Below are 26,798 nucleotides of genomic sequence, written 5' to 3'. Positions count from 1 at the left end.
ACCCTGGAGCCAGGCCTGGGGTATGGGCCCGCAGGAGAGCGCCTGGTTGCCGGGCTTTTGCCCATGGGGCCCGGCCGGGTTCAGCCCGAAAGGATGACGCGGGCCCGTCCTCCTGTGGACTCACCACCCGCAGAGGAAGCCGTAGGGATCGGGTGCAATGTGGATCGGGCGGCAGTCGACGGCGGGGGCCTCGGCGACCCGATCCACGGACGCAGCTTCTGGCGCTTGGGACGTGGAACGTCACCTCACTGAGGGGGAAGGAGCCTGAGCTTGTGCAGGAGGTTGAGAGGTACCGGCTAGATATAGTCGGGCTCACCTCCACGCACTGCTTGGGCTCTGGAACCCAGCTCCTCGAGAGGGGCTGGACTCTCTACTTCTCTGGAGTTGCCCGCGGTGAGAGGCGGCAGGCTGGTGTGGGCTTGCTCATAGCCCCACAACTCAGCCGCCAGATGTTGGAGTTCACCCCGGTGAACGAGAGGGTCGTGTCCCTGCGCCTTCGGGTAGGGGACAGGTCTCTCACTGTCGTCTCGGCCTACGCCCCGAAAGGCAGTGTGGAGTACCCGGCCTTCTTGGAGTCCCTGGGAGTGGTGCTGGACGGTGCTCCGACTGGGGACTCCATTGTTCTACTGGGGGACTTCAATGCTCACGTGGGCAATGACAGTGAGATCTGGAGTGGGGTGATTGGGATGAACGGCCTCCCTGATCTGAACCAGAGTGGTGTTCTGTTATTGGACTTCTGTGCTAGTCACAGTTTGTCCATAACAAACACCATGTTCGAGCACAGGGATGTCCATAAGTGCACGTGGCACCAGGACTCCCTTGGCCGGAGGTCGATGATAGACTTTGTGGTCGTGTCATCTGACCTTCGGCTGTGTGTCTCGGACACTCGGGTGAAGAGAGGGGCTGAGCTGTCAACTGATCACCACCTGGTGGTGAGTTGGATGCACTGGCAGGGGAGGAAGCCGGTCAGACTCGGCAGGCCCAAACGTGTAGTAAGGGTCTGCTGGGAACGTCTGGCTGAACCCTCTGTTAGTGAGGTCTTCAACTCCCACCTCCGGACGAGCGCTTCTCTCACCATGATGGCTGTGGAAGGGTGAGCTGCAGGTTTACGCAGGGCAGCAGCGTCTACGGGGGAAAAAAACAACATAAATTTAAATGTCAAAATAAATAATTTCAAACGTGTAGAGAAGAACATGGTTTTGTTTTTAATGACCACGTGTTGTGACATCAGGTATGGAGTCAGACCTGATTTGTTCTCGACTTTCTCCACTGGATGATCGCTTGAAGACGCAGGAGCATCTGCAGAGTCTGTCACTGTCTTTTTAGGAGGCATCACTGAGAATGGATTAAAACGAGCCCTTTCTCAAAGCAGGTTATGTAAAGTCTAAAAAATAGGGCGCTACAGCTCCACGTTACACTTCTCAGTCTTTATGAGGTCGCTTCCGGTCAAATCAGGCAGGTGAATTGCATCACGCCAGGTGCAACTCATTTAGGATTAAAAACATTTTTAAATGTTTTTTTGAATTTATATTCACCTTTATGCGCGCAAATTCAAAACGTCTTTGAGTACATGTCTATGTAACATATTTCCTGTTTTAGAGTAAATGTAGGCTATTTATGAGCAGTTTAATTGAAGCTTCACTTGGCGTTCTTCAAAAAGAAAAATTAATGAGACTTTGATGTTAATTTATCTTAGTCTGTTTGTTTTCAGAAAGCAAAAAGTCAGGCAAAGAGAAAACACTGACACGTAAACCATCTTTTCTTTCTCTGAAAAAGTCAGCCAACACTGCAGTGGTTTTATTTTGAATAGACATCACCAGACCACCGACCATTACAAAAAAAAAGATATGTGTTTGTGGCCTGTCTGTTTGTGAGAATCGACTCTGCTTGCTGTGGTTTTGTGGAAATCAACTTCTGCAAACGTCACTTCTGTAATTTGAAGTCCATGTAGTCAGACACACAAGTGTAGTCTTTAACAGATTTTTAAACACTCTTCATCATGGCTGGACACCTGCTGCTAGTCATCTTCATGTGTAAGTTTGTTAACCTCGTTTCTGTTCTTTCATTGAATGTGTATGTAAACAATAACATGATTAAACACTGATGAATTATAATGCTATAGATTCACATGTATTGGTTTCACCACGTTTAGAGAAATGCATTAGCCTATTGCGCTCATCACCAGTTAATCTGTTTCTTTGTTTGCACTTTTCTTTAAAAGGTTCATTTCCTCAGTTAAAAACACAAGGTCAGTTCTTGAGTTGAATAGCTCTCGTGTAATTTATTCTATACACATATGGCAGTTAAGTGCCTTTTCTATTTAATAAAACATGAAATAACAATTTATTCAACTGAACTTTTCAGCTATTTTTCCACCTACTCTGTCAGTGGATCCAGCAGTGATCACAGAAACAGACTCAGTCACAATGAACTGTCAGCCTCCATCATCTGTTTCTGTGTCGTATTGTTATTTCTACCTTATAAAAAGACCACCTCCCAAAAGATTCCCATGTCAGCACAATCTGACAGGATCTGAGCTGCTGAGGATGTCACATCAGAGTTCACCTGCTGTTGTTAAAGTCACATGTTTTTACCTGGGTGGAGCACAATCTCCTGAGAGTGCCACGTCCTCCATCATCATTCGAAGTAAGAGACAACTGATATTGCTTATTATTGATTATTTTCATAACTTTCTGCAGCAGCGAAATGAAAAATGTTACTTTGTGAAATTAATTAAAATAGGAAATGCTTTTTTGTCATGTCATCATGTTCAATTAACAAAATACATTGAGCATAACAAATGTGTTGTTTAATCGAACATTTGCTTAATTTCAGCTTCTATTCCACCTAAATTGACAGTGAATCCACCTGTGGTCAAGGAGACAGACTTGGTCACAGTTAACTGTCAGGTTCCACCATCTTTTTCCATGTCTAAGTGTCATTTCTACACTTCGCGTGAAGACGTAACGCTCTCCTGTCAGCAGACTCTGACAGGAACTGAGCTGCTGAAGATGGCACATCAAGGTTCACCAGCTGAGGTCAAACTCACATGTTTCTACGTTTCAAAGCTTGGTGATGATTATTCTCCATCTCCACACAGTGCAACATCCTCCATCACCATACTGAGTGAGTGGCCGTTTGTTGATGCTGAATTAATACATAATCAGAACAAGAAAAAGGTTTTGTTTTTAAGGATTATAAACCGAAACATATACTGTATGTGAAAACTATAATATAATCACATCAGATTATACAAAAATAGATTATTTAGAGGTCACATATTTTTACATAGAATTAGAAATCATGAATTGTGCTGCCGAAATGATTGCATTAATGTCCCTCACATGAATTTGGCTGGTTTTCTTCTGTTGTAGATATTCCAAAAAGAGAGTCAAGCAAGAGCCCGACTATGAATGCATTCACTCTGAACACAGGTAGGAAATGGGGCTGCAGTTTCTCAGACAGAGAGACATTGGTCTGGTAGCTGGAGAGGTGCCAGATCACTGTGTGAGCACTGCCGGGCCGGGGTGCCCTTTAGCAAGGCACCGAACCCCCAACCGCTCTGGTGCGCTCCCTGCTTAGCAGTGTGTAGCATGACTATCCATAGGTCCTGTTTCATAAAGCATATCATAATATTGAATAAAAAAAATACAAGTTTTATTCTTTATTAATGTTTGAACTCTCTTCTCCCAACATTTGTCTGCCCTCCCCACAAAATCTATTAATGACATAAGTAGATGTGCAGAACATTCTCATACATCACTCACTATCATAATGTAATTCTTTAGAGATTTTAAAACCTTTTTATCCATCAGGTCAGAATATGGACAGGCCTGCTTCCACTACCATTACTACTATGAAACAAACATCAGGTAATAAATGCAGAGATACAATTTTCCGTGCCTTCAATAATCAGAAATGTTATTTGTTTTAACCTAACATGACAAGTTGTTCTAAAGGTACAGTTCTTTATTCACCAGGTCTGACTGTTAGCACAAAGAGTAACATTGGTAGTTTTGTCTCCACCTTCCCGACGTCTGTGAAACCTTCATCAGGTAAGTTTATTGGTCATACAACAGTTCATGCTGATTGTTGTGTTGATATGAAGGCAGCTTAAAATGAGAAAACCTGGAGGTCAGATTTACTGCACTCATGGCTGCTTACTGGTACTCCAAAAGGATGTGATGGATATGCAGCAGCTCTTATAGATGTAAAGTTAGCTTTCCAACTGTAGTACAAACTTTACAAATATTCATTTTGTGTGCTTTCAAGAAACAGATATTCCATAATTATATGCAGGACCTGTTGATAAAACAAGTTCTATAGACTCAGATTCCTGTCACTTTATCATAAAGCTTGCATGCATTAGATGAAAATTGCATAAACTTAATGGATGTGTATTTATTAGGATCAAGCGTCAGTAATCCTGACACTGAAGAAAACACTTCCCCTGAAATCCCTCTGAAAACAGCTTCAGGTGAGAACGTGACTCAGTGCTTTAATTTACTTATAAAATATTCTTCTCAGCTGAATTAGAATGCAGTAAAGCACAGAACATGTATTTTGTTAAGGATGTGAGAAGTGAAACTGATACTTATTTATAGGTTGTGTTGTTTCGATGCAGGAATGTGGATATGGAAGTTTGTAGCCATTGCGGCAGGTTGTGGAGTAACTGTGAGCGTCATGTTTCTGGTCTCTGCAGCTCTCTGCAACAGAAGAAGAGCAGGTGACAATGTTGTTTACTTCTCTAATGAAACTCATGTGTTAATAATGATCTTTGTAAGCTGCGGAAGCTGCATGTACACAGTCACTGTGTCTTCAAATTTAATCTCACTATTTATTTCCATTTCATTTATTGTAAAACATCCTGGTCACAAGCAGCACCTACACAATCAAGGCGTCTGATGTTGATATTACTACAGAGCACTTCAAGTCTTAGAGGGGAAGTCGATAAGGTCACATCATTGGCATGTTCCAAAAAATAAAATATCTTAAATTTTGAATTTTTATCAAAATTTCCAACCTAAACTCATCCAAAAATGTTTAAATCACCAAACTCCTCTTTTGCTCTGTGACTTTGTGCTCCCACTTACAGTTCTGTTTCTGTAACACACGGAGCCTCTAATTGAAAGTGTAAAGCTCAGTACACCAGCTTTTTCTTTTCCTGCTACAAATGTGATGTGGTCTGCCTTCCCTGTAGAGCTCAAACTGGATCCTGACTTGGATCATTTTTGACTCAGTCTTGTAGTAATGCATGATCGAGGGCCTCATGTTTGACTTTTTTTTTATAGTATAATGCTTTATGTTATACAGTAATTATTTTTATCTTGCAACTTTTTACTGTTGTTTGTCACTGTTTCTTGTGTATCTACATTTTACAGGCATTGCAAAGTACCACAGGCTTTAAATGATGTAATGTGAGGCATCTGTTCACTTGATGCATTCTGGTCCCTATATTTACTAAATATTATAATCACATACACATCACATACAGAGATGTTTGATGTCATTACCAGCTTGTCTTGAACAAGCAAGCACTGAAGCTCAAACTGAAAGCATGTGTGTGGTCAACCACTTCTGCACTGAGACAAAAATAATTGCATTTCTTCGATCATAACACTCTTGTTTCACACGAGAAATACATGTGGTTTTAGAAAGGATGTCATAATAGGCTCGAGGGTATCTGATCATCACATTTTATTATGCAATGGGTTAGACTGCATGCATGCATTAAATGAATAACCTTTTATCAGACTTAAATAATTGAATTTATTAAATTTTACCAAACCGTGTTTTTTTGGTTTAAACAGGTTCTGAGGAGCAGAAACGACGGGAGTCTGAAAGTCATTATGTAAGTCTGACAGGAGAGATGCTGTTCAAAACATTGTCCATGTATATTTATGGATAATACAATTGGATTTATTTCCCCTCCATCCTCCAGTACTCAGCAATCTGTGATGAGGCAGCTGTGACGGCCCAGAAGGACATGTTGTACAGCACTGTGCAGAGTCACTGAAGTACACACTTCTCCTGTACAAAGACAGGGTCAGCTGACAGCTTTAACGGCTTTGACTTTTTCACCTTGTGTTCAAAGTTCACCATTCTGATGTACAGTATGTTGTTGAACTCTTAACATTAGTTTTTTCGTTTAGTCAAACTATAAAACTAAGCTGATTTTTTTCAAATTGTGAGCATTGTTTAAAAAAATGCATCTCGATAAACCGCTCTCAAGATGTTTTCTATTCAATGTTCTTAATATTTTTAAAACAGGGTACATTTGTCTCAGACTTGTTTTTTTAAATACAACTGCATTCATCGACAATTTACTGCCGCTGTAAATACTGTAGTAGGTTACCAACAACACCAGAGATCCAAGATGGCGGCGCGGGTGCACGCAGCGGCTCCTCTCTCTCCCGGCAAAATGTCTTTAGTTAAGTTATTTGTTGTACAGTATTGCTAGTTTTTCTTTAGTGCTCTTTTATGCACTGCAGGTTTGCACTGGGGGGGGGGGGGAATGCAATTTCATCTGTGCTGTATGTTTAACATGTGGCATATTTGACAAATAAAGAACCTTGAACCTTGAACCTTGAACACCATATTCTATGTGACTAGCTCGCGTCAACACCTCTCTGTCTCTATTTGTCCACACACATACAATATAACACAAGGAGTAAATGAAGGAAAATATTTCTTTTTATTGATTTATAAGCGTTCTCAAACACATGGTGAACAGGGTAACATTCTTTGATCTTCTTCTTCATGCATCTTTAGTTTGTCTGAAATGTCCTGCTTTCAAATGAGAAAGAGGAAATGGCAGAGTAAAGCAAGTTCAACTTTTCTGTTATCTCACAGGTATTTGAAATGATCTATATTGTTATTGACATTAAAAGACTGGACTTTCAAAATAAACTTCAAACTATACAAATACAGAAAACTATGAAAGCAATGTTCATTTTTACTTTAGCAATTTATTGCCAAAACATAGATGTCTCTGGATTCTTTCATATATGATAAAAGTGCATTTTACATCCTGCAGACTTTCACATTAACCATCCCATTTTCCAGGGAAATAAACAAAGGATGTTTAATGCATTGACAAGAAATGCCTGCACTCTTACTGCAAGCTGTTGACAGTCATTCTTTCTCCTATTTAATTTCAGCACACATCATAGAAAAGATGGTGGACTGTCAGCCATGCTCTCAGCAGACACCAGGCTATCCTGTTATTCTCTTTTTCTTGATCTGCACCACATTATTTAAGTGTTTGGCATTAATGGATGAGAGTCTCAGTGCTACTGATAAAGGCTTGTATTTAGTAGAGCGCTGCCTTTGCAGAGGTATGAGTACGTTCACATCTGTTTGGCAATGTTCTCTATGTTTTTGTCAGCATCTTCTCGTTGAGTTAGTCCATACTGAAGTCCAGTCCTGCTGGTTATGGTCACCTGCTGATGGTCGCTGCCATCAAGGGTAGCAGAGTCGCTGTGAGACAACTGGAGAGGCGTGTTGCCGAACCACACTCCATGGCATTTTCCTGCACAAACACAGGGTGTGAGATTTCATGACAACAGGAAGGCTGTCGTTTGATTAAAAGGGGAAAGAGATCAATTATTAAAAATCAATACACACAACACTGACTGCAGAAAACTGTGATCGATCTGAAAGCTTGTGTGTTATTAGTTCTGGCCAATGTAATAGAGATATACAGTATCTGTACAATAATTATGGAAAATGACGACCATTATGGATGACTGGATATCTTGTGTTTACTTAAAACACATACAAGTAAACCTTCACTGCAGTGAATACAAACACACACACACACACACACACACACACACAAACACACACACACACACACACACACACATTTACCTCAGGGTGGAAAGGATGACATGATTCAGGTTTTTTTCTGTCCTTCTGAAACTTCAGTCTGTCACACTTCAGAGATTCGTTGTGTTCAAAGGAGTCAAGGAATAAATCACGAGGACAGTTCATAGCTTCACACACATCACAATTAATGTAACCTGATTTACAATGAAACTATTTAGGCTTTTAACAACAGCAAAAGATATCAGAAAGAAAATGGAATAAACCTAAAAGTAAAGACCTCAGAATAATTGTCTCACTAATCATGCGAGGATTAAAGGCTTTTAAGAAACTTTTCAATCACACCAAACACCTGTGTTTCTTTTAGAAAGGATATACATGATCTCGATGGGGTCCATGGTTACCAGAGGAGCACTGCTACAGTCACACTTATTATCCACAACAACCATGAAGAGGTTACTGCTCGGGATCTGCTGTATAACAAAAGATCTGCAGAGACAAATAACAGAATTATAATATCAAAGTATTAGATGGCCTTCATGTTCAATAAGTATTGTTAGGAAAGAGGTCAGTTGGGTCATGAGTCTCTGTTCTACAGTCGTACCTGATACAGCCGTCACAGTCAATGTTGCCTGTCGTTTCTTTGATGGTGCGTTCAGAGACAAACGCAGGGTATACTGTATCACATGGCACCGTCATGGTTTTACCCCGAGGTCTCTGAGCTGAAGGCGGACAAAGCTAGTAGAGTTAAACTGGACTGCAGACATTAATATCACCACGGGTCAACAGAGTAAGTTTCCATCATCACTGTCATACTCTGCCAGACATCCATACCTCTCTTTTGCCCATTCAGACAGTAAATGACCGTCAGCTACAGTTACCTTTCACTGAGAGATCGACATTCCACCAGCTGTACAGATTAAACTCCAGCAGGAATCTTTAAAGCAAAATACAAACATCAATTTAAACAAATGTTTACAGCAACTTAAAGCAGAACAAAATATGATGGATCCACCCAAGGAAAATCTGTAGTAACTAGTTATGTGTCAATATAAAAAGTCATAAGTAGCTCATAAACACATGAACTGCTATCAAAGCGCCAGAACAAAACTACTAAGTCAACTAATCTATCCTGAAACTTGTTGACAGTTACTTGACTGATTGAACTAAAGTTTAACTGAGGTTTTTAAAGAGTGATAAACATCCCTTTTCCCCCTCTATTTTGAATCATACCACATTGACCTTTTTCTTATGTTATATACAAAACTGTCAGTAGTTATAATTATAAAGCTTTCGGATAAAGAGTTACCACATTTTTGTTTTGCTCTTACATGACAAGTTTGGTCAGGAGCCACTTCACAGCAGAAAAGGGCTGAAAGTAAAAGAGAGACAAGTTTACGATGTCAGAATCTGTGAGTAGGAAGGAGATCACGTCTGCAAGATGAATCATGAAACTGCTCCACATGTCACTGACGTTTCCTTACCCAGTGTTAACCTCAAACTTAGACAAGGTGTATGCTGATCATTTTTGCTCTGGTCATGCATATATGCCCACACAGTAAAGAGCAGATGAATGGAGATGATTGCTGCTTATGTCTGTGACTTTAAATCTGATCTTTCTGCACACTCACGTCTGATAAAGTGCGTGCACTGTCGCTGCTCCCTGCGTACTCTCTGCACAGGGCCTGATAATCGTACAGCGTGATCCTGCAGCACAAACAGAGAGGCAGAGGTTTTAATAAACACAGCATATGAAAAGCATGACAACCTACTTTTGAGGTCAGGTTTACTGTGTGTATGCAGAAATATTTTATGATATTTGTGACCTCTTGAAGGAGCCCATCTGGAGCAGTTTGTTCATCACGGCACCCTCCACCTCTCCAAAGAAGAGCCCTGTCTGAGAGACAAGTTACGTCAGGGTGCACAGGCACACAATTAAAAACAAGCAGTGTGGAGTCAGATAATGTGGACATCCAAGTGAGAAAAAGGATTTGTAGTTTTTAATAAAACATAATGCCTTCCAGCACAGAAAGATACAAGCTGCAGCTCATGTACAGGATCAGACAGACACTTACTAAAATCCTAACAGTATATTCTTTTATAATTATCTATGAAACTTTGCACAGCTCGTTTTTGTCAGCTGTCGTTTTCTGTCAGCCTCGTCCATACACTGACAGATTTATAGTTATTTTGGTGAGCTGATACAAACAGTAAGTGACCACCTACGTTTTTTAAACATAATTAAATCTCTGTGAAGTGATCCAAGTTGCAAGAATAAAAATAAGACCTAACCTGTGACTGATCCTCTGTGACCAGAATGAAGCCGTTGTTGTCAATAAGATAACAGTTTATGTCCTGTCAGAGGGGAGAAAATAAAGATCAGGTTGACATTATATGTACATTAAAAGATGGAAATCAAAAGTCAGCACTTCATTTCCCTCCTTACCTCGTTATCACAGCTGATGCTGCATTTTCCGTCCAGAGCTGTACACTAAGCAAAAAAAACCAAAAACAAATGTGTAGTTCAGTTCCAAGCGCTTATCTGGGGGCTCAAGTTGAACCATTGTTTTAGTGTTTACCTGTCTGCAGGCTGTCCAGAACTTTCTCTGAAAGAATTCAAGCTTCATCTGGATCCCCACAGCTGAAACCACAGAGAGTCAGGTTCAGCTTGATTGAGCTTGTGTACGACTATAAGGAATTTGCCTCCAGTCCTCCAGCCAAAATCAAAAACAAGCTTTCAAATCAAATTAAGGGAAAGAACAGTGTTTGTTACCTGCAACAATTGGAGACTTCCTGTCATCAAGGAGCTGAATTGCTGTGTTGGCCAGAACAACACTCTTGTTTTCTAAAGCTAGAGAGAAAAAGCATTTAAACTGCACGTCAGCTGGTCTGGGTTCACGATGTGCTCACTAGATGGCGCTCTTTACTCATCAACCTCAGGGAGCAGAAATCAAACTCTTTACAGTAATGGAGTCCTGTGAGAGTTTTTTTTCTTACAGTCTGATGGCTCTAATAATGCTGATATGGGTGCTGTGATGGAACATTTCTGGTTAAGATTGTAAAGCCTGAGTGAACGAAGTCTTCATTAACAGATAAAGGTGGTAAATGTCTTGCAGAATGAAGTTGAATTCATGCCAGTAGACAGAATGTGAGCCACATTTACAGGATAAAACCTATGAAGGAAGTGAACTGTGCTGCAAATCCTATCAGTGCAAACCAGTAAAAACCTGATACAAACAGTAAGTGACGCCTGTGGTGACCGTGGAGTTGGCCGGACGCACCAACGTACCAGTCTCGATTCTCTTTTTTAACGCTTTACGGACCAAGGTCTTTATCCGAACCAAATCGACGGACGGGTATTTCTGTTTAATATAGTTCTGTATGGCCACCGATGAGACGCCTTTGTGGGAGTCCAGCTCTGTGAGCGCTTCTCTCACCATGATGGCTGTGGAAGGGTGAAATTTATCTATTCGCTCCCATTTGTTATTATTTCAATATACTTGTCATGGTTGTTTTTATAAGTGGGCATGGCTACCTGGCATCGGGGGTAAGCGATGTCATGAGAAGGTGTGGCCGGGGCCTTTAATTGGGGACAGGTGTAAGATTCGGGGGAAAAGAGTGGAAGGGCAAACAAATTTCCAACCACGCCACACCACACTACACCACTCCATAGCACACAAAGAAACGCTGTACTTAAATCCATTACAACGAATAAACGAACTGAAGAAGGATGAAATCAGGGTGTGCGTTGTCTAACTGACCACTCTTAACATAAAGTTGAAAATTTGCCCGTCCGATCACGGGGAGAGGAGGGGAGAGAGCAATGCTGGAAGGATTCCATGAATGAAAACCAGGAAAATAAGGATCGATCAGCTGTTCTGGTGTCTCGGAGAGCCAGGAACTCGCAGGTACCGTGAGTAGAGGCGCCGATTCCTGACTGTGCAAATCAAGCATTAAAGAAGATATACGAAATGTTTGGATGTGCATAAAGAAACCCCACGGTGACGTGAATTAATAAATACGGAAATACACGAACACAGCCACACAGCTGATCGCCACCGCTGCGCAATCAGCTGATCGTCTCTCCTTGTAACGCACGGATAAAACACAAAGCATCTTATGGAATAAGTCATTGTGCTCACATGAATCCAGTGATTAAAGCGCTAATAAACCCGAGGGTTTCTTGACAGACACTGAGCGGTGACTGCGCGTACCCGACACAGAGCGCTGGGTGCGCGTGCCGGACACAAAGTGACAGCTAATAAATAAAGATAATTAAACAAATCCGGCCAAGTGTTTCTAAATAAAACAAATGAATAGCGGGGAATCCGTGACGATGGCTGCAGGAGGGGATCTCGCGGACACAGAAACAGAAGCTGAAATGAACAGTAGACAGTATAAATCACTAAGCGCATCACGCAGAGGTAAACTCGGACATTGCACGCGCAAACTAAATGAAATTAAAACAATGATGGAAGAAAGTGCTGATGTTAATAGAGTACAAGAAGGTTTCGCTGAACTTCAAAGACTGCTTGATGAATTTAAAGTGTGCCATGAATCTGTTCAGATACTGTTGCCTGATGACGCAAGAATAAATGAAACTCTTGGTATGATCCAAAAATGTCTGATTTCACTGCATTCATGAGTGAGGTGGAGCGCTGGATAAAATCCCAGTCTGACCTACAGGCCCTTGTTGATACGACAGACAGCGTATCTAAAGCATCAAGGAGCAGCTCAAAAGCCTCATCGGTCTCATCAGCCCGCATTAGAGCTGCAGCAGACAAAGCTGCTCTATTAGCCAGAGCTGACACTCTGAAGAAAAAGCATGAACTGGAACTGGAGAAGCTTCAACTATGTTCAAAAATGGAAACATTGGAATTAGAAGCAGATATTGCTGCAGCTGATGCAAGAATGAAGACCCTGCAAGAATTCAATGACAACATGGAACATGACTCAAAACCCGGACTGACAAGGATGGAAATAAGTCGGGATGAACATGAATATGTGAAAGAAAAAACACCTGACCCAAAGGAATCACTGGAGGCAAAATCAGTCCTATTTACAAGAACAAATGGAAGCCTATCACATCTCGGTTTTGCAGAGCTTGGAGCAATACCAAAAACCCCACTATAAAGAATAATTCAGGCTCAACAGATCCCAAAATCACACGGCAAAATAAAACCAGAAGAGCATGCAAAAACTATAACTCATCATAAGTCTAATACTGACACGCCTGATCAGTCATATAAACGAGAACATTCTACACCTAAAAATGAAATGAATCAAAGCCTCGACCTCACAACCATTATGAAAAGACAAATGGATCTAGCAAACCTGCTTGTAATGCAGCAGAGACAGGCTTCACTTCCAAAAAGAGAAGTGCCTGTATTCAATGGTGATCCTTTTGCTTTCCGACCATTCATACAAGCTTTCAAGCATAACATAGAGGAAAAGGCCAACAGTGATGAGGATCGACTGTACTTTTTGGAGCATTACACTTCAGGATAGCCAAATGAGTTAGTTCGAAGCTGTTTTCATATGAATGCCACAAGTGGTTATGCTGAAGCAAAACGCCTGCTTAAACATCACTTTGGTGATGACTTCAAAATAACAACAGCATACATTGACAAGGCCCTGAACTGGAACTCAATACGAACAGATGATGGAAAGGCTCTTCACAGCTACGCTCTTTACTTCAGAAGCTGCGGCAACGCAGTGCAAGATCTTCCATACATGACAGAACTGGACCTGCCTTCTAACATGAAGCAACTGGTTTCAAAGCTCCCATTTAAGCTTCGAGAAAAATGGAGATCTGCTGTATGCGACATAATGGAAAGAACACAGCAAAGACCAAGGTTTCAAGATCTGATAACCTTTATTGAAAGACAAGCCAAAATCATTCAAGATCCTGTGTTTGGAGACATTCAAGATACAACTGGAGGTGAAAAGTTAAGAAAACACAAAACTGACACATTGTACAATAAATCAAGCAGCAAAAAAAGTTTTGTCACCGCAGTTACTCCAGTTATAACCCGCACAGAACCCAACATGGTCCATAACACAAAAGTAAGAGGAGAAAAATTACAGTGTACCAGTACAGTTAACAAGGATGCTTTTATAAGGCCTTGTGCATTCTGTCAAGGAGATCACGTGATGGAAGCATGCCAAGCTATGTCAAAGATTTCCCACAAAGAGAAAATTGAGTTTCTGAAGAAACATGGACTCTGCTTTGGCTGTTTGATTAAAGGTCACATGAGTAAAATGTGCAAAAATCGCCTTACCTGTTATTCCTGTGAAAAGAAACATCCCACTGTACTGCATATTAAAAACTTTAATTCAGCAGACATTACAGAGAAAGAGAAACAAGCAACCATCAAGAACAATCCTGTTACCATCGCTATGGTCTCAACTGAGCACACAGGGGCTAGAAACACGGATCATAGACTGGCAGTCGTACCTGTAAAAGTGAAAACCAACAAAGGCAGCTGTGTCATACAAACATATGCCTTCCTGGATCCTGGCAGCACTGCAACCTTTTGTACTGAGGAACTAATGGAACAGTTATCTGTGAGAGGAAAAAAAACTGAGATTCTACTGCGAACACTGGGACAAGAAAAACCTGTGAAAACCTATACCTTAGGCGGACTGGAAGTTAGCAGCCTAGATGACAGCGACTTCATAGAACTTTCAGAGGTCTTCACACAGACTGCTATTCCTGTTAGTCGAGAGAACATTCCTACAGAGACAGATATAAAAGGATGGCCTTACCTGAAGGATGTTCACCTAAACTCCATCAGAGCAGAAGTTACACTGCTGATTGGTGCAAATGTCCCAAAAGCAATAGAGCCAATAAAGGTCATCAACAGTCAAGGCGATGGGCCCTATGCAGTCCTAACACGCTTAGGCTGGACGATAAATGGACCGCTTGGAAGCATTTCACAAGCAGATATGCATGGCCGACCGTGCATTACAGCTAACCGTATTTCCGTGTCAAGATTGGAGGAACTGCTAGTCCAACAACACAATCAGGACTTCTCCGAGTTGGCCTACAATGAGAAACAAGAACATTCGTTTGAAGACAAAAGGTTCCTGAGGATAGTTAACAATTCAATCACAAAGAAAGACGGCCATTATGAAATACAACTTCCATTTCGCCAGGATAACGTATGTCTACCTAACAACAGAAAGGTGGCAGAACAAAGAGCACTAAGTCTTACCAAAAGATTCAAGAAAGACGAAGCATTTCAGAATGATTACTTTGCTTTCATGAATGACGTCTTGAAGAAAAGATACGCTGAAAGAGTACCTAAAGAACAGCTCACCCGGAACGACGGAAGACTGTGGTTTATTCCTCACCATGGCGTCTACCACAAAAGAAAAAAGACAATCCGGGTGGTGTTTGACTGCTCCTCTTCCTTCCAAGGTACGTCCCTGAACTCGGAGCTTCTTCAAGGTCCTGACCTTACGAACACCTTGTTGGGTGTACTCCTCAGATTCCGACAGGAACCAGTAGCAGTGATGGGGGACATTGAAGGAATGTTCCATCAAGTAAGGATACCCAAGGATGATACAGACTTCCTTAGATTCCTGTGGTGGCCTGGCGGTGACACCAGTCAACCACTGGCAGAATACCGAATGATGGTACATCTGTTCGGAGCAGTCTCATCTCCGAGCTGCGCTAATTCCGCACTGAAAAGAACTGCCAACGACAATGAAGGGAAACGTGGCACTGAGACCCTCAACACCATACGTCGCAACTTCTACGTGGACGATTGTCTGAAGTCTGTCTTCACAGAAGGACAAGCAGTCTCTCTAGTACAGGAGCTGAGAGCTACATGTGCCACTGGTGGATTCAAGCTCACCAAGTGGACCAGCAACAGTTGATCTGTCCTTGCTGCTGTTCCAGCAGAAGAGAGAGCTAAGGAGGTAAAAGATTTGGATCTCGACAGAGACAAGCTGCCTGTAGAGAGAGCCCTCGGCATGAGATGGAACATAGACTCTGACACATTCTTCTTCATGATAACCCCTAAACAACAGTCAGTTAATCGCAGAAGTATCCTGTCAGTACTGAACTCGGTTTACGATCCTCTTGGATTTCTAGCACCTGTTCTGCTTAGAGGAAAAATTATACTCCAAAAACTCTGCAGGCTGAACTGTGGATGGGACGAAGAAGTTCCAACAGCCTTTGCAGAAAAATGGAAAGACTGGCTGAAAAATCTTGACCTGATCCATAATCTAAAGGTCAACAGATGCTTAAAACCCTCAAACATCAACATCTGTAGCGCCCAGCTGCATCACTTCTGTGATGCAAGTGAGCGAGGTTACGGGACAGCCACCTACCTGAAAATGACGAGCAGCAATGGATTAGTTTACACATCATTCGTGATGGGAAAGGCAAGAGTTGCCCCCTTGAAGGTGGTAACGATCCCAAGGCTAGAGCTTGCAGCCGCTGTCCTTGCCGCTAGGATCGACAGAATGCTAAAAAGAGAATTCGAGTTAAATCTCACCGATTCTGTCTTTTGGACAGACAGCACCTCTGTCCTGAAGTACATCCTAAATGACACGCAGAGATTTCAGACTTATGTGGCAAACCGTGTATCTACCATCAGAGATCTAAGTCACAAGTCACAATGGCACCACATAAGAACCGAACTCAACCCAGCGGATATTGGATCAAGAGGTACTACAACTGAGACTGTCCTCAGAGAGGGACGCTGGCTAAAAGGTCCTGACTTCCTTCTGCAACCTAAAACAGATTGGCCAGTGCCTGCTCAAATATCACTTGTAATCTCCGACACTGATCCGGAGATCAAGAAACCTGCTGCTATCTTCGCTACAATTGCTTTGAAAAGCCAAGGCCCTTTGACTCGCTTCATTCAGCACTTCTCATCATGGGACAAACTGATCCGATCAGCAGCATGGCTCCTGAAAATCAAATGGATTCTGAAAAAACAGAGTTTACAGAAAAAAGCAGGTCACACACAAATATCCGTAAAAACTAACATTACTGAACAACTATCAGTGGAGGATCTTACCAAGGCAGAGGAATCCCTTTTGTCCTATGTCCAACAGCAATCCTTTCAAGACGAGGTGACTGCTTTACAAAGGAACCAATCTGTGAAAAGGAGCAGTAGGATCTACAAACTAGACCCTGTCCTTCAGAACGGAATCCTGAGAGTCGGAGGCAGGCTGAGCAGGTCAGCAATGCCGGAGGAAACTAAACATCCGGCCATTCTGCCCAACGACAGCCATTTCTCAGGTCTACTCCTGAATCATATTCACTCTTTAATAGGTCATTCTGGACGAAACCAGATGCTATCAAAGCTCAGAAAGAAATATTGGATCATCAAAGCCAACTCAACTGCTAGAAAGATAACCCGCAACTGCGTAATCTGCAGACGATGGCATAGTGCTGCAATGAAACAGAAGATGGCCGACCTACCCCTTATACGCATAACACCTGACTTACCACCCTTTACTCACACCGGTCTAGACTACTTCGGTCCCATTGAAGTGAAGAGAGGCCGTAGCAGAGTAAAAAGGTACGGAGCCCTGTTTACATGTCTTGCCAGTAGAGCCGTACACCTGGAGATGGCTTACTCCCTAGATACAGACTCCTGTATCTCAGCACTCCGAAGGTTCATCTGCAGAAGGGGTCAAGTAAAGGAAATTGTCTCTGATAATGGTACAAACTTCGTTGGCATGGAACGTGAACTCAGAGAATCACTCACTAACTTTAAACTGAACAAGATCCAACAATCGATGCACACTGAAGGTATCAAGTGGACATTCAACCGTCGTTATGGTTCTCACCATGGAGGTGCATGGGAGCGCCTCATCCAAATAGTTAAAAAGATCCTTTACTCCATCACAAAGGAACAAACCATGGATGATGAATGCCTGCAAACAGCTCTGTGTGAAGTGGAAGCGGTCATCAACGACCGCCCCATTACAGTGATATCTGAAGATGCGACAGATCCAGAACCTCTTACGCCTAATCACTTGCTTCAACTAAGAGGAATGCCCATTCTTCCACCTGGACTCTTTGAAAAGTATGACATCTATTCCAGAAGAAGATGGAAACAGGTCCAATACATATCAGACCTCTTCTGGAAACGTTGGACGCGGGAGTACCTTCCACTTATGCAGGAGAGACAGAAATGGAACGAGGTAAAAGGAAACCTGAAGGTTGGAGATATAGTGCTGATGATCGATGAAAGCTCACCACGCAATTCCTGGCCTATGGGACGCATTATGGAAACCTTTCCTGACAAGAGAGGACACGTGCGTCGTGTCAAGGTCAAGACCCAGAATGACACGCTGGAGAGGCCAATTACGAAGCTGTGCTTCCTGAAAGACATGACCTGACAGACCCGACACACCTGACAGACCGACTTTCTTGACTAGGTCCTTAAGTTGACTATTATAAATTGCTTTAATACCTTCAAATCATGATTAATTTGAGCTGAGAAACTAAGAAGGATCAAATAACATGTTCTCCTGTATATGTGTTCATATAGTAAACCAGCTTGCTGGTGTTATCTAAATACCCTGCAGAATATTACAAATTTAAGTCCTGATAAAGGAATATTTGCCATGCATTTGTTTCGTGATGAACTCCGAAAGGATAACTTAACTTTCTCTCCAGGATGAACTTTTGACTTTGGTGAACTGTTCGAACTCTTGAAGATTTCTTCTTCTTCTTCTCTTCCCCTTTTTGCCCAAAGACAATCTTGAGTTAATGGCTTCTTTATGATTTTATTTTGATATGAATTGTCACATAATGGCCAATTGGGGGCAGAGTGTTGAAGCCATTTATCTATTCGCTCCCATTTGTTATTATTTCAATATACTTGTCATGGTTGTTATTATAAGTGGGCATGGCTACCTGGCATCGGGGGTAAGCGATGTCATGAGAAGGTGTGGCCTTTAATTGGGGACAGGTGTAAGATTTGGGGGAAAAGAGTGGAAGGGCAAACAAATTTCCAAACATGCCACACCACACTACACCACTCCATAGCACACAAAGAAACGCTGTACTTAAATCCATTACAACGAATAAACGAACTGAAGAACTTTCTTTTTTTCTGACTGACTGACTGACTGACTGACTGACTGACTCTCTTTCTTTTTTCTCTCTTTTTTTGAGTGACTGACTTTTTCTCTCTTTTTTTGACTGACTGACTTTTTCTCTCCTTTTTAACTGACTGACTTTTTCTCTCTTTTTTTGTCTGTCTTTTTTTGACTGACTGACTTTTTCTCTCTTTTTTTGACTGACTTTTTCTCTGTTTATCTCTCTCTTTTTTTCTCTTTTTTTGACTGACTGACTTTTTCTCTCTTTTTTTGACTGACTTACTGACTTGACTATTTCTCTCTTTTTTTGACTGACTTACTGACTGACTTGTCTCTTTTTTTTGACTGACTGACTTTTTTTCTCTTTTTTTGACTGACTTTTTCTCTCTTTTTTTGACTGACTTTTTCTCTGTTTATTTCTCTTTTGTTCTCTCTTTTTTTGACTGACTGACTTTTTCTCTCTTTTTTTGACTGACTGACTTTTCTCTCTTTTCTTGACTGACTTTTTCTCTCTTTATCTCTGTCTTTTTTTCTCTCTTTTTTTGACTGACTGACTTTTTCTCTTTTTTTGACTGACTTACTGACTGACATTTTCTCTCTTTTTTTTGAATGACTGACTTTTTCTCTCTTTTTTTGACTGACTTTTTTCTCTTTTTTGACTGACTGACTTTTTCTCTCTTTTTTAACTGACTGACTTTTTCTCTCTTTTTTTGTCGTCTTTTTTTGACTGACTGACTTTTTCTCTCTTTTTTTGACTGACTTACTGACTTGACTTTTTCTCTCTTTTTTTGACTGACTTACAGACTGACTTTTTGTCTCTTTTTTTGACTGACTGACTTTTTCTCTCTTTTTTTGACTGACTTTTTCTCTTTTTTTGACTGACTTTTTCTCTTTTTTTTTTGACTGACTTTATCTCTCTTTTTTTTGACTGACTTTTTCTCTCTTTTTTTTGACTGACTTTTTCTCTCTTTTTTTTGACTGACTTTTTCTCTCTTTTTTTGACTGACTTTCTCTCCTTTTTTTTGACTGACTTTCACTTACTTACTGACTCTTTCTTTTTTTCTCTTTGTGACTGACTGACTTTTTTCTCTCTTTTTTGACTGACTGACTTTCACTTACTTACTGACTCTTTCGTTTTTTTCTGTCTTTTTGACTGACTGACTGACTTTTTCTCTTTTTTTGACTGACTGACTTTTACTCTCTTTCTTTTCTTTCTATTTTTTTGTCTGTCTGTCTGTCTGTCTGTCTGTCTGTCTGTCTGTCTGTCTGTCTGTCTGTCTGTCTGTCTGTCTGTCTGTCTGTCTGTCTGTCTGTCTGTCTGTCTGTCTGTCTGTCTGTCTGTCTGTCTGTCTGTCTGTCTGTCTGTCTGTCTGTCTGTCTGTCTGTCTGTCTGTCTGTCTGTCTGTCTGTCTGTCTTTTTGACTGACTTTTTCCCTCTTTTTTTTGACTGACTTTTTCCCTCTTTTTTTTGACTGACTTTTTCTCTCTGTTTTTTTGACTGACTTTTTCTCTCTGTTTTTTTGACTGACTTTTTCTCTCTGTTTTTTTGACTGACTTTTTTTCTCTGTTTTTTTGACTGACAATTTATCTTTTTTTTTGACTGACTTTTTTTTTTTTTTTTGACTGACTTTCACTTACTTACTGACTCTTTCTTTTTTTCTCTTTGTGACTGACTGACTTTTTTCTCTTTTTTGACTGCCTGACTTTCACTTACTTACTGACTCTTTCGTTTTTTTCTGTCTTTTTTTCTCTTTTTGACTGACTGACTGACTTTTTCTCTTTCTTTGACTGACTGACTTTTACTCTCTTTCTTTTCTTTCTATTTTTTTGTCTGTCTGTCTGTCTGTCTGTCTGTCTGTCTGTCTGTCTGTCTGTCTGTCTGTCTGTCTGTCTGTCTGTCTGTCTGTCTGTCTGTCTGTCTGTCTGTCTGTCTGTCTGTCTGTCTGTCTGTCTGTCTGTCTGTCTGTCTGTCTGTCTGTCTGTCTGTCTGTCTGTCTGTCTGTCTGTCTGTCTGTCTGTCTGTCTGTCTGTCTGTCTGTCTGTCTGTCTGTCTGTCTGTCTGTCTGTCTGTCTGTCTGTCTGTCTGTCTGTCTGTCTGTCTGTCTGTCTGTCTGTCTGTCTGTCTGTCTGTCTGTCTGTCTGTCTGTCTGACTGACTGACTGACTGACTGACTGACTGACTGACTGACTGACTGACTGACTGACTGACTGACTGACTGACTTTTTCTCTCTTTTTTTTGACTGACTTTTTCTCTCTTTTTTGACTGACTGACTTTCACTTACTTACTGACTTTTTTCTCTCTTTTTTGACTGACTGACTTTCACTTACTTACTGACTCTTTCGTTTTTTTCTGTCTTTTTTTCTCTTTTTGACTGACTGACTGACTTTTTCTCTTTTTTTGACTGACTGACTTTTACTCTCTTTCTTTTCTTTCTATTTTTTTGTCTGTCTGTCTGTCTGTCTGTCTGTCTGTCTGTCTGTCTGTCTGTCTGTCTGTCTGTCTGTCTGTCTGTCTGTCTGTCTGTCTGTCTGTCTGTCTGTCTGTCTGTCTGTCTGTCTGTCTGTCTGTCTGTCTGTCTGTCTGTCTGTCTGTCTGTCTGTCTGTCTGTCTGTCTGTCTGTCTGTCTGTCTGTCTGTCTGTCTGTCTGTCTGTCTGTCTGTCTGTCTGTCTGTCTGTCTGTCTGTCTGTCTGTCTTTTTGACTGACTTTTTCCCTCTTTTTTTTGACTGACTTTTTCCCTCTTTTTTTTGACTGACTTTTTCCCTCTTTTTTTTGACTGACTTTTTCTCTCTGTTTTTTTGACTGACTTTTTCTCTCTGTTTTTTTGACTGACTTTTTCTCTCTGTTTTTTTGACTGACTTTTTTTCTCTGTTTTTTTGACTGACAATTTATCTTTTTTTTTGACTGACTTTTTTTTTTTTTTTTGACTGACTTTCACTTACTTACTGACTCTTTCTTTTTTTCTCTTTGTGACTGACTGACTTTTTTCTCTTTTTTGACTGCCTGACTTTCACTTACTTACTGACTCTTTCGTTTTTTTCTGTCTTTTTTTCTCTTTTTGACTGACTGACTGACTTTTTCTCTTTCTTTGACTGACTGACTTTTACTCTCTTTCTTTTCTTTCTATTTTTTTGTCTGTCTGTCTGTCTGTCTGTCTGTCTGTCTGTCTGTCTGTCTGTCTGTCTGTCTGTCTGTCTGTCTGTCTGTCTGTCTGTCTGTCTGTCTGTCTGTCTGTCTGTCTGTCTGTCTGTCTGTCTGTCTGTCTGTCTGTCTGTCTGTCTGTCTGTCTGTCTGTCTGTCTGTCTGTCTGTCTGTCTGTCTGTCTGTCTGTCTGTCTGTCTGTCTGTCTGTCTGTCTGTCTGTCTGTCTGTCTGTCTGTCTGTCTGTCTGTCTGTCTGTCTGTCTGTCTGTCTGTCTGTCTGTCTGTCTGTCTGTCTGTCTGTCTGTCTGTCTGTCTGTCTGTCTGTCTGTCTGTCTGTCTGTCTGTCTGTCTGACTGACTGACTGACTGACTGACTGACTGACTGACTGACTGACTGACTGACTGACTGACTGACTGACTGACTGACTGACTTTTTCTCTCTTTTTTTTGACTGACTTTTTTTTTTTGACTGACTTTCACTTACTTACTGACTCTTTCTTTTTTTCTCTTTGTGACTGACTGACTTTTTTTCTCTTTTTTGACTGCCTGACTTTCACTTACTTACTGACTCTTTCGTTTTTTTCTGTCTTTTTTTCTCTTTTTGACTGACTGACTGACTTTTTCTCTTTTTTTGACTGACTGACTTTTACTCTCTTTCTTTTCTTTCTATGTTTTTGTCTGTCTGTCTGTCTGTCTGTCTGTCTGTCTGTCTGTCTGTCTGTCTGTCTGTCTGTCTGTCTGTCTGTCTGTCTGTCTGTCTGTCTGTCTGTCTGTCTGTCTGTCTGTCTGTCTGTCTGTCTGTCTGTCTGTCTGTCTGTCTGTCTGTCTGTCTGTCTGTCTGTCTGTCTGTCTGTCTGTCTGTCTGTCTGTCTGTCTGTCTGTCTGTCTGTCTGTCTGTCTGTCTGTCTGTCTGTCTGTCTGTCTGTCTGTCTGTCTGTCTGTCTGTCTGTCTGTCTGTCTGTCTGTCTGTCTGTCTGTCTGTCTGTCTGTCTGTCTGTCTGTCTGACTGACTGACTGACTGACTGACTGACTGACTGACTGACTGACTGACTGACTGACTGACTGACTGACTGACTGACTGACTGACTGACTGACTGACTTTTTTTTTCTCTCTTTTTTTTGACTGACTTTTTCTCTCTTTTTTTTGACTGACTTTTTCTCTCTTTTTTTTGACTGACTTTTTCTCTCTTTTTTTTGACTGACTTTTTCTCTCTTTTTTTTGACTGACTTTTTCTCTCTTTTTTTTGACTGACTTTTTCTCTCTTTTTTTTGACTGACTTTTTCTCTCTTTTTTTTGACTGACTTTTTCTCTCTTTTTTGACTGACTGACTTTCACTTACTTACTGACTCTTTCTTTTTTCTCTTTGTGACTGACTGACTTTTTTCTCTCTTTTTTGACTGACTGACTTTCACTTACTTACTGACTCTTTCGTTTTTTTCTGTCTTTTTTTCTCTTTTTGACTGACTGACTGACTTTTTCTCTTTTTTTGACTGACTGACTTTTACTCTCTTTCTTTTCTTTCTATTTTTTTGTCTGTCTGTCTGTCTGTCTGTCTGTCTGTCTGACTGTCTGACTGACTGACTGACTGACTGACTGACTGACTGACTGACTGACTGACTTTTTCTCTCTTTTTTTTTGACTGACTTTTTTTTTTTGACTGACTTTCACTTACTTACTGACTCTTTCTTTTTTTCTCTTTGTGACTGACTGACTTTTTTTCTCTTTTTTGACTGCCTGACTTTCACTTACTTACTGACTCTTTCGTTTTTTTCTGTCTTTTTTTCTCTTTTTGACTGACTGACTGACTTTTTCTCTTTTTTTGACTGACTGACTTTTACTCTCTTTCTTTTCTTTCTATGTTTTTGTCTGTCTGTCTGTCTGTCTGTCTGTCTGTCTGTCTGTCTGTCTGTCTGTCTGTCTGTCTGTCTGTCTGTCTGTCTGTCTGTCTGTCTGTCTGTCTGTCTGTCTGTCTGTCTGTCTGTCTGTCTGTCTGTCTGTCTGTCTGTCTGTCTGTCTGTCTGTCTGTCTGTCTGTCTGTCTGTCTGTCTGTCTGTCTGTCTGTCTGTCTGTCTGTCTGTCTGTCTGTCTGTCTGTCTGTCTGTCTGTCTGTCTGTCTGTCTGTCTGTCTGTCTGTCTGTCTGTCTGACTGACTGACTGACTGACTGACTGACTGACTGACTGACTGACTGACTGACTGACTGACTGACTGACTGACTGACTGACTGACTGACTGACTGACTGACTGACTGACTGACTGACTGACTGACTGACTGACTGACTGACTGACTTTTTCTCTCTTTTTTTTGACTGACTTTTTCTCTCTTTTTTTTGACTGACTTTTTCTCTCTTTTTTTTGACTGACTTTTTCTCTCTGTTTTTTTGACTGACTTTTTCTCTCTGTTTTTTTGACTGACTGACTTTCACTTACTTACTGACTCTTTCTTTTTTCTCTTTGTGACTGACTGACTTTTTTCTCTCTTTTTTGACTGACTGACTTTCACTTACTTACTGACTCTTTCGTTTTTTTCTGTCTTTTTTTCTCTTTTTGACTGACTGACTGACTTTTTCTCTTTTTTTGACTGACTGACTTTTACTCTCTTTCTTTTCTTTCTATTTTTTTGTCTGTCTGTCTGTCTGTCTGTCTGTCTGTCTGTCTGTCTGTCTGTCTGTCTGTCTGTCTGTCTGTCTGTCTGTCTGTCTGTCTGTCTGTCTGTCTGTCTGTCTGTCTGTCTGTCTGTCTGTCTGTCTGTCTGTCTGTCTGTCTGTCTGTCTGTCTGTCTGTCTGTCTGTCTGTCTGTCTGTCTGTCTGTCTGTCTGTCTGTCTGTCTGTCTGTCTGTCTGTCTTTTTTGTTGACTGACTTTTTCCCTCTTTTTTTTGACTGACTTTTTCCCTCTTTTTTTTGACTGACTTTTTCCCTCTTTTTTTTGACTGACTTTTTCTCTCTGTTTTTTTGACTGACTTTTTCTCTCTGTTTTTTTGACTGACTTTTTCTCTGTTTTTTTGACTGACTTTTTCTCTCTGTTTTTTTGACTGACTTTTTCTCTCTGTTTTTTTGACTGACTTTTTTTCTCTGTTTTTTTGACTGACAATTTATCTTTTTTTTTGACTGACTTTTCTTTTTTTTTTTGACTGACTTTCACTTACTTACTGACTCTTTCTTTTTTTCTCTTTGTGACTGACTGACTTTTTTCTCTTTTTTGACTGCCTGACTTTCACTTACTTACTGACTCTTTCGTTTTTTTGTCTTTTTTTCTCTTTTTGACTGACTGACTGACTTTTTCTCTTTCTTTGACTGACTGACTTTTACTCTCTTTCTTTTCTTTCTATTTTTTTGTCTGTCTGTCTGTCTGTCTGTCTGTCTGTCTGTCTGTCTGTCTGTCTGTCTGTCTGTCTGTCTGTCTGTCTGTCTGTCTGTCTGTCTGTCTGTCTGTCTGTCTGTCTGTCTGTCTGTCTGTCTGTCTGTCTGTCTGTCTGTCTGTCTGTCTGTCTGTCTGTCTTTTTGACTGACTTTTTCCCTCTTTTTTTTGACTGACTTTTTCCCTCTTTTTTTTGACTGACTTTTTCCCTCTTTTTTTTGACTGACTTTTTCTCTCTGTTTTTTTGACTGACTTTTTCTCTCTGTTTTTTTGACTGACTTTTTCTCTCTGTTTTTTTGACTGACTTTTTTTCTCTGTTTTTTTGACTGACAATTTATCTTTTTTTTTGACTGACTTTTTTTTTTTTTTTTGACTGACTTTCACTTACTTACTGACTCTTTCTTTTTTTCTCTTTGTGACTGACTGACTTTTTTCTCTTTTTTGACTGCCTGACTTTCACTTACTTACTGACTCTTTCGTTTTTTTCTGTCTTTTTTTCTCTTTTTGACTGACTGACTGACTTTTTCTCTTTCTTTGACTGACTGACTTTTACTCTCTTTCTTTTCTTTCTATTTTTTTGTCTGTCTGTCTGTCTGTCTGTCTGTCTGTCTGTCTGTCTGTCTGTCTGTCTGTCTGTCTGTCTGTCTGTCTGTCTGTCTGTCTGTCTGTCTGTCTGTCTGTCTGTCTGTCTGTCTGTCTGTTTTTTTGACTGACTTTTTCCCTCTTTTTTTTGACTGACTTTTTCCCTCTTTTTTTTGACTGACTTTTTCCCTCTTTTTTTTGACTGACTTTTTCTCTCTGTTTTTTTGACTGACTTTTTCTCTCTGTTTTTTTGACTGACTTTTTCTCTGTTTTTTTGACTGACTTTTTCTCTCTGTTTTTTTGACTGACTTTTTCTCTCTGTTTTTTTGACTGACTTTTTTTCTCTGTTTTTTTGACTGACAATTTATCTTTTTTTTTGACTGACTTTTTTTTTTTTTTTTGACTGACTTTCACTTACTTACTGACTCTTTCTTTTTTTCTCTTTGTGACTGACTGACTTTTTTCTCTTTTTTGACTGCCTGACTTTCACTTACTTACTGACTCTTTCGTTTTTTTGTCTTTTTTTCTCTTTTTGACTGACTGACTGACTTTTTCTCTTTCTTTGACTGACTGACTTTTACTCTCTTTCTTTTCTTTCTATTTTTTTGTCTGTCTGTCTGTCTGTCTGTCTGTCTGTCTGTCTGTCTGTCTGTCTGTCTGTCTGTCTGTCTGTCTGTCTGTCTGTCTGTCTGTCTGTCTGTCTGTCTGTCTGTCTGTCTGTCTGTCTGTCTGTCTGTTTTTTTGACTGACTTTTTCCCTCTTTTTTTTGACTGACTTTTTCCCTCTTTTTTTTGACTGACTTTTTCCCTCTTTTTTT

The 26,798-nt window shown here is 40.7% G+C and overlaps 2 protein-coding genes and 1 long non-coding RNA gene across 7 annotated transcripts; 1 reads left to right on the top strand and 2 right to left on the bottom strand.

Moving 5' to 3' along the window:
• Positions 1-1,575: 1,575 nt before the first annotated feature.
• LOC306822112 (uncharacterized protein) lies at positions 1,576-6,334 on the top strand. Of its 5 annotated transcripts, XM_079340861.1 has the most exons (11): positions 1,576-2,033; positions 2,222-2,248; positions 2,365-2,646; positions 2,836-3,126; positions 3,375-3,434; positions 3,816-3,872; positions 3,981-4,055; positions 4,409-4,477; positions 4,625-4,726; positions 5,811-5,851; positions 5,942-6,334. In XM_079340861.1, exons 1-11 carry the CDS (start codon positions 2,000-2,002, stop codon positions 6,014-6,016), a joined length of 1,113 nt encoding a protein of 370 aa, XP_079196987.1. In that variant the 5' UTR covers positions 1,576-1,999; the 3' UTR covers positions 6,017-6,334. The 5 variants fall into 5 exon arrangements, with proteins under 5 accessions (XP_079196987.1, XP_079196986.1, XP_079196984.1 ...); XM_079340860.1 differs by having other exon boundaries at positions 1,576-2,248; positions 4,703-4,726; XM_079340858.1 differs by having other exon boundaries at positions 1,576-2,248.
• Positions 6,335-6,671: 337 nt separating this feature from the next.
• On the bottom strand, positions 6,672-7,955 carry LOC306822498. Its single transcript, XR_013778890.1, has 2 exons — positions 7,873-7,955; positions 6,672-7,531 (listed from the first exon to the last, which is right to left on the bottom strand). It is a non-coding gene; the product is annotated as an uncharacterized lncRNA (long non-coding RNA).
• A 207-nt stretch (positions 7,956-8,162) lies between these two features.
• On the bottom strand, positions 8,163-11,267 carry LOC306823094 (voltage-dependent calcium channel subunit alpha-2/delta-3-like; the record flags this gene model as incomplete). The annotated part of the gene is made up of 11 exons (XM_079342459.1): positions 8,163-8,316; positions 8,432-8,549; positions 8,709-8,764; positions 9,159-9,199; positions 9,459-9,534; positions 9,654-9,724; positions 10,120-10,182; positions 10,274-10,318; positions 10,407-10,468; positions 10,601-10,678; positions 11,117-11,267. The coding sequence occupies 11 exons, from the start codon at positions 11,265-11,267 to the stop codon at positions 8,163-8,165; spliced, it is 915 nt and encodes a 304-aa protein (XP_079198585.1).
• Positions 11,268-26,798: the final 15,531 nt, after the last annotated feature.

This window comes from Symphodus melops (genome assembly GCF_947650265.1).
Source record: "Symphodus melops genome assembly, chromosome: 4".
In the NCBI taxonomy this organism is placed as follows: Eukaryota; Metazoa; Chordata; class Actinopteri; order Labriformes; family Labridae; genus Symphodus; species Symphodus melops.
This window is presented reverse-complemented; position numbering and strand designations above follow the sequence as displayed.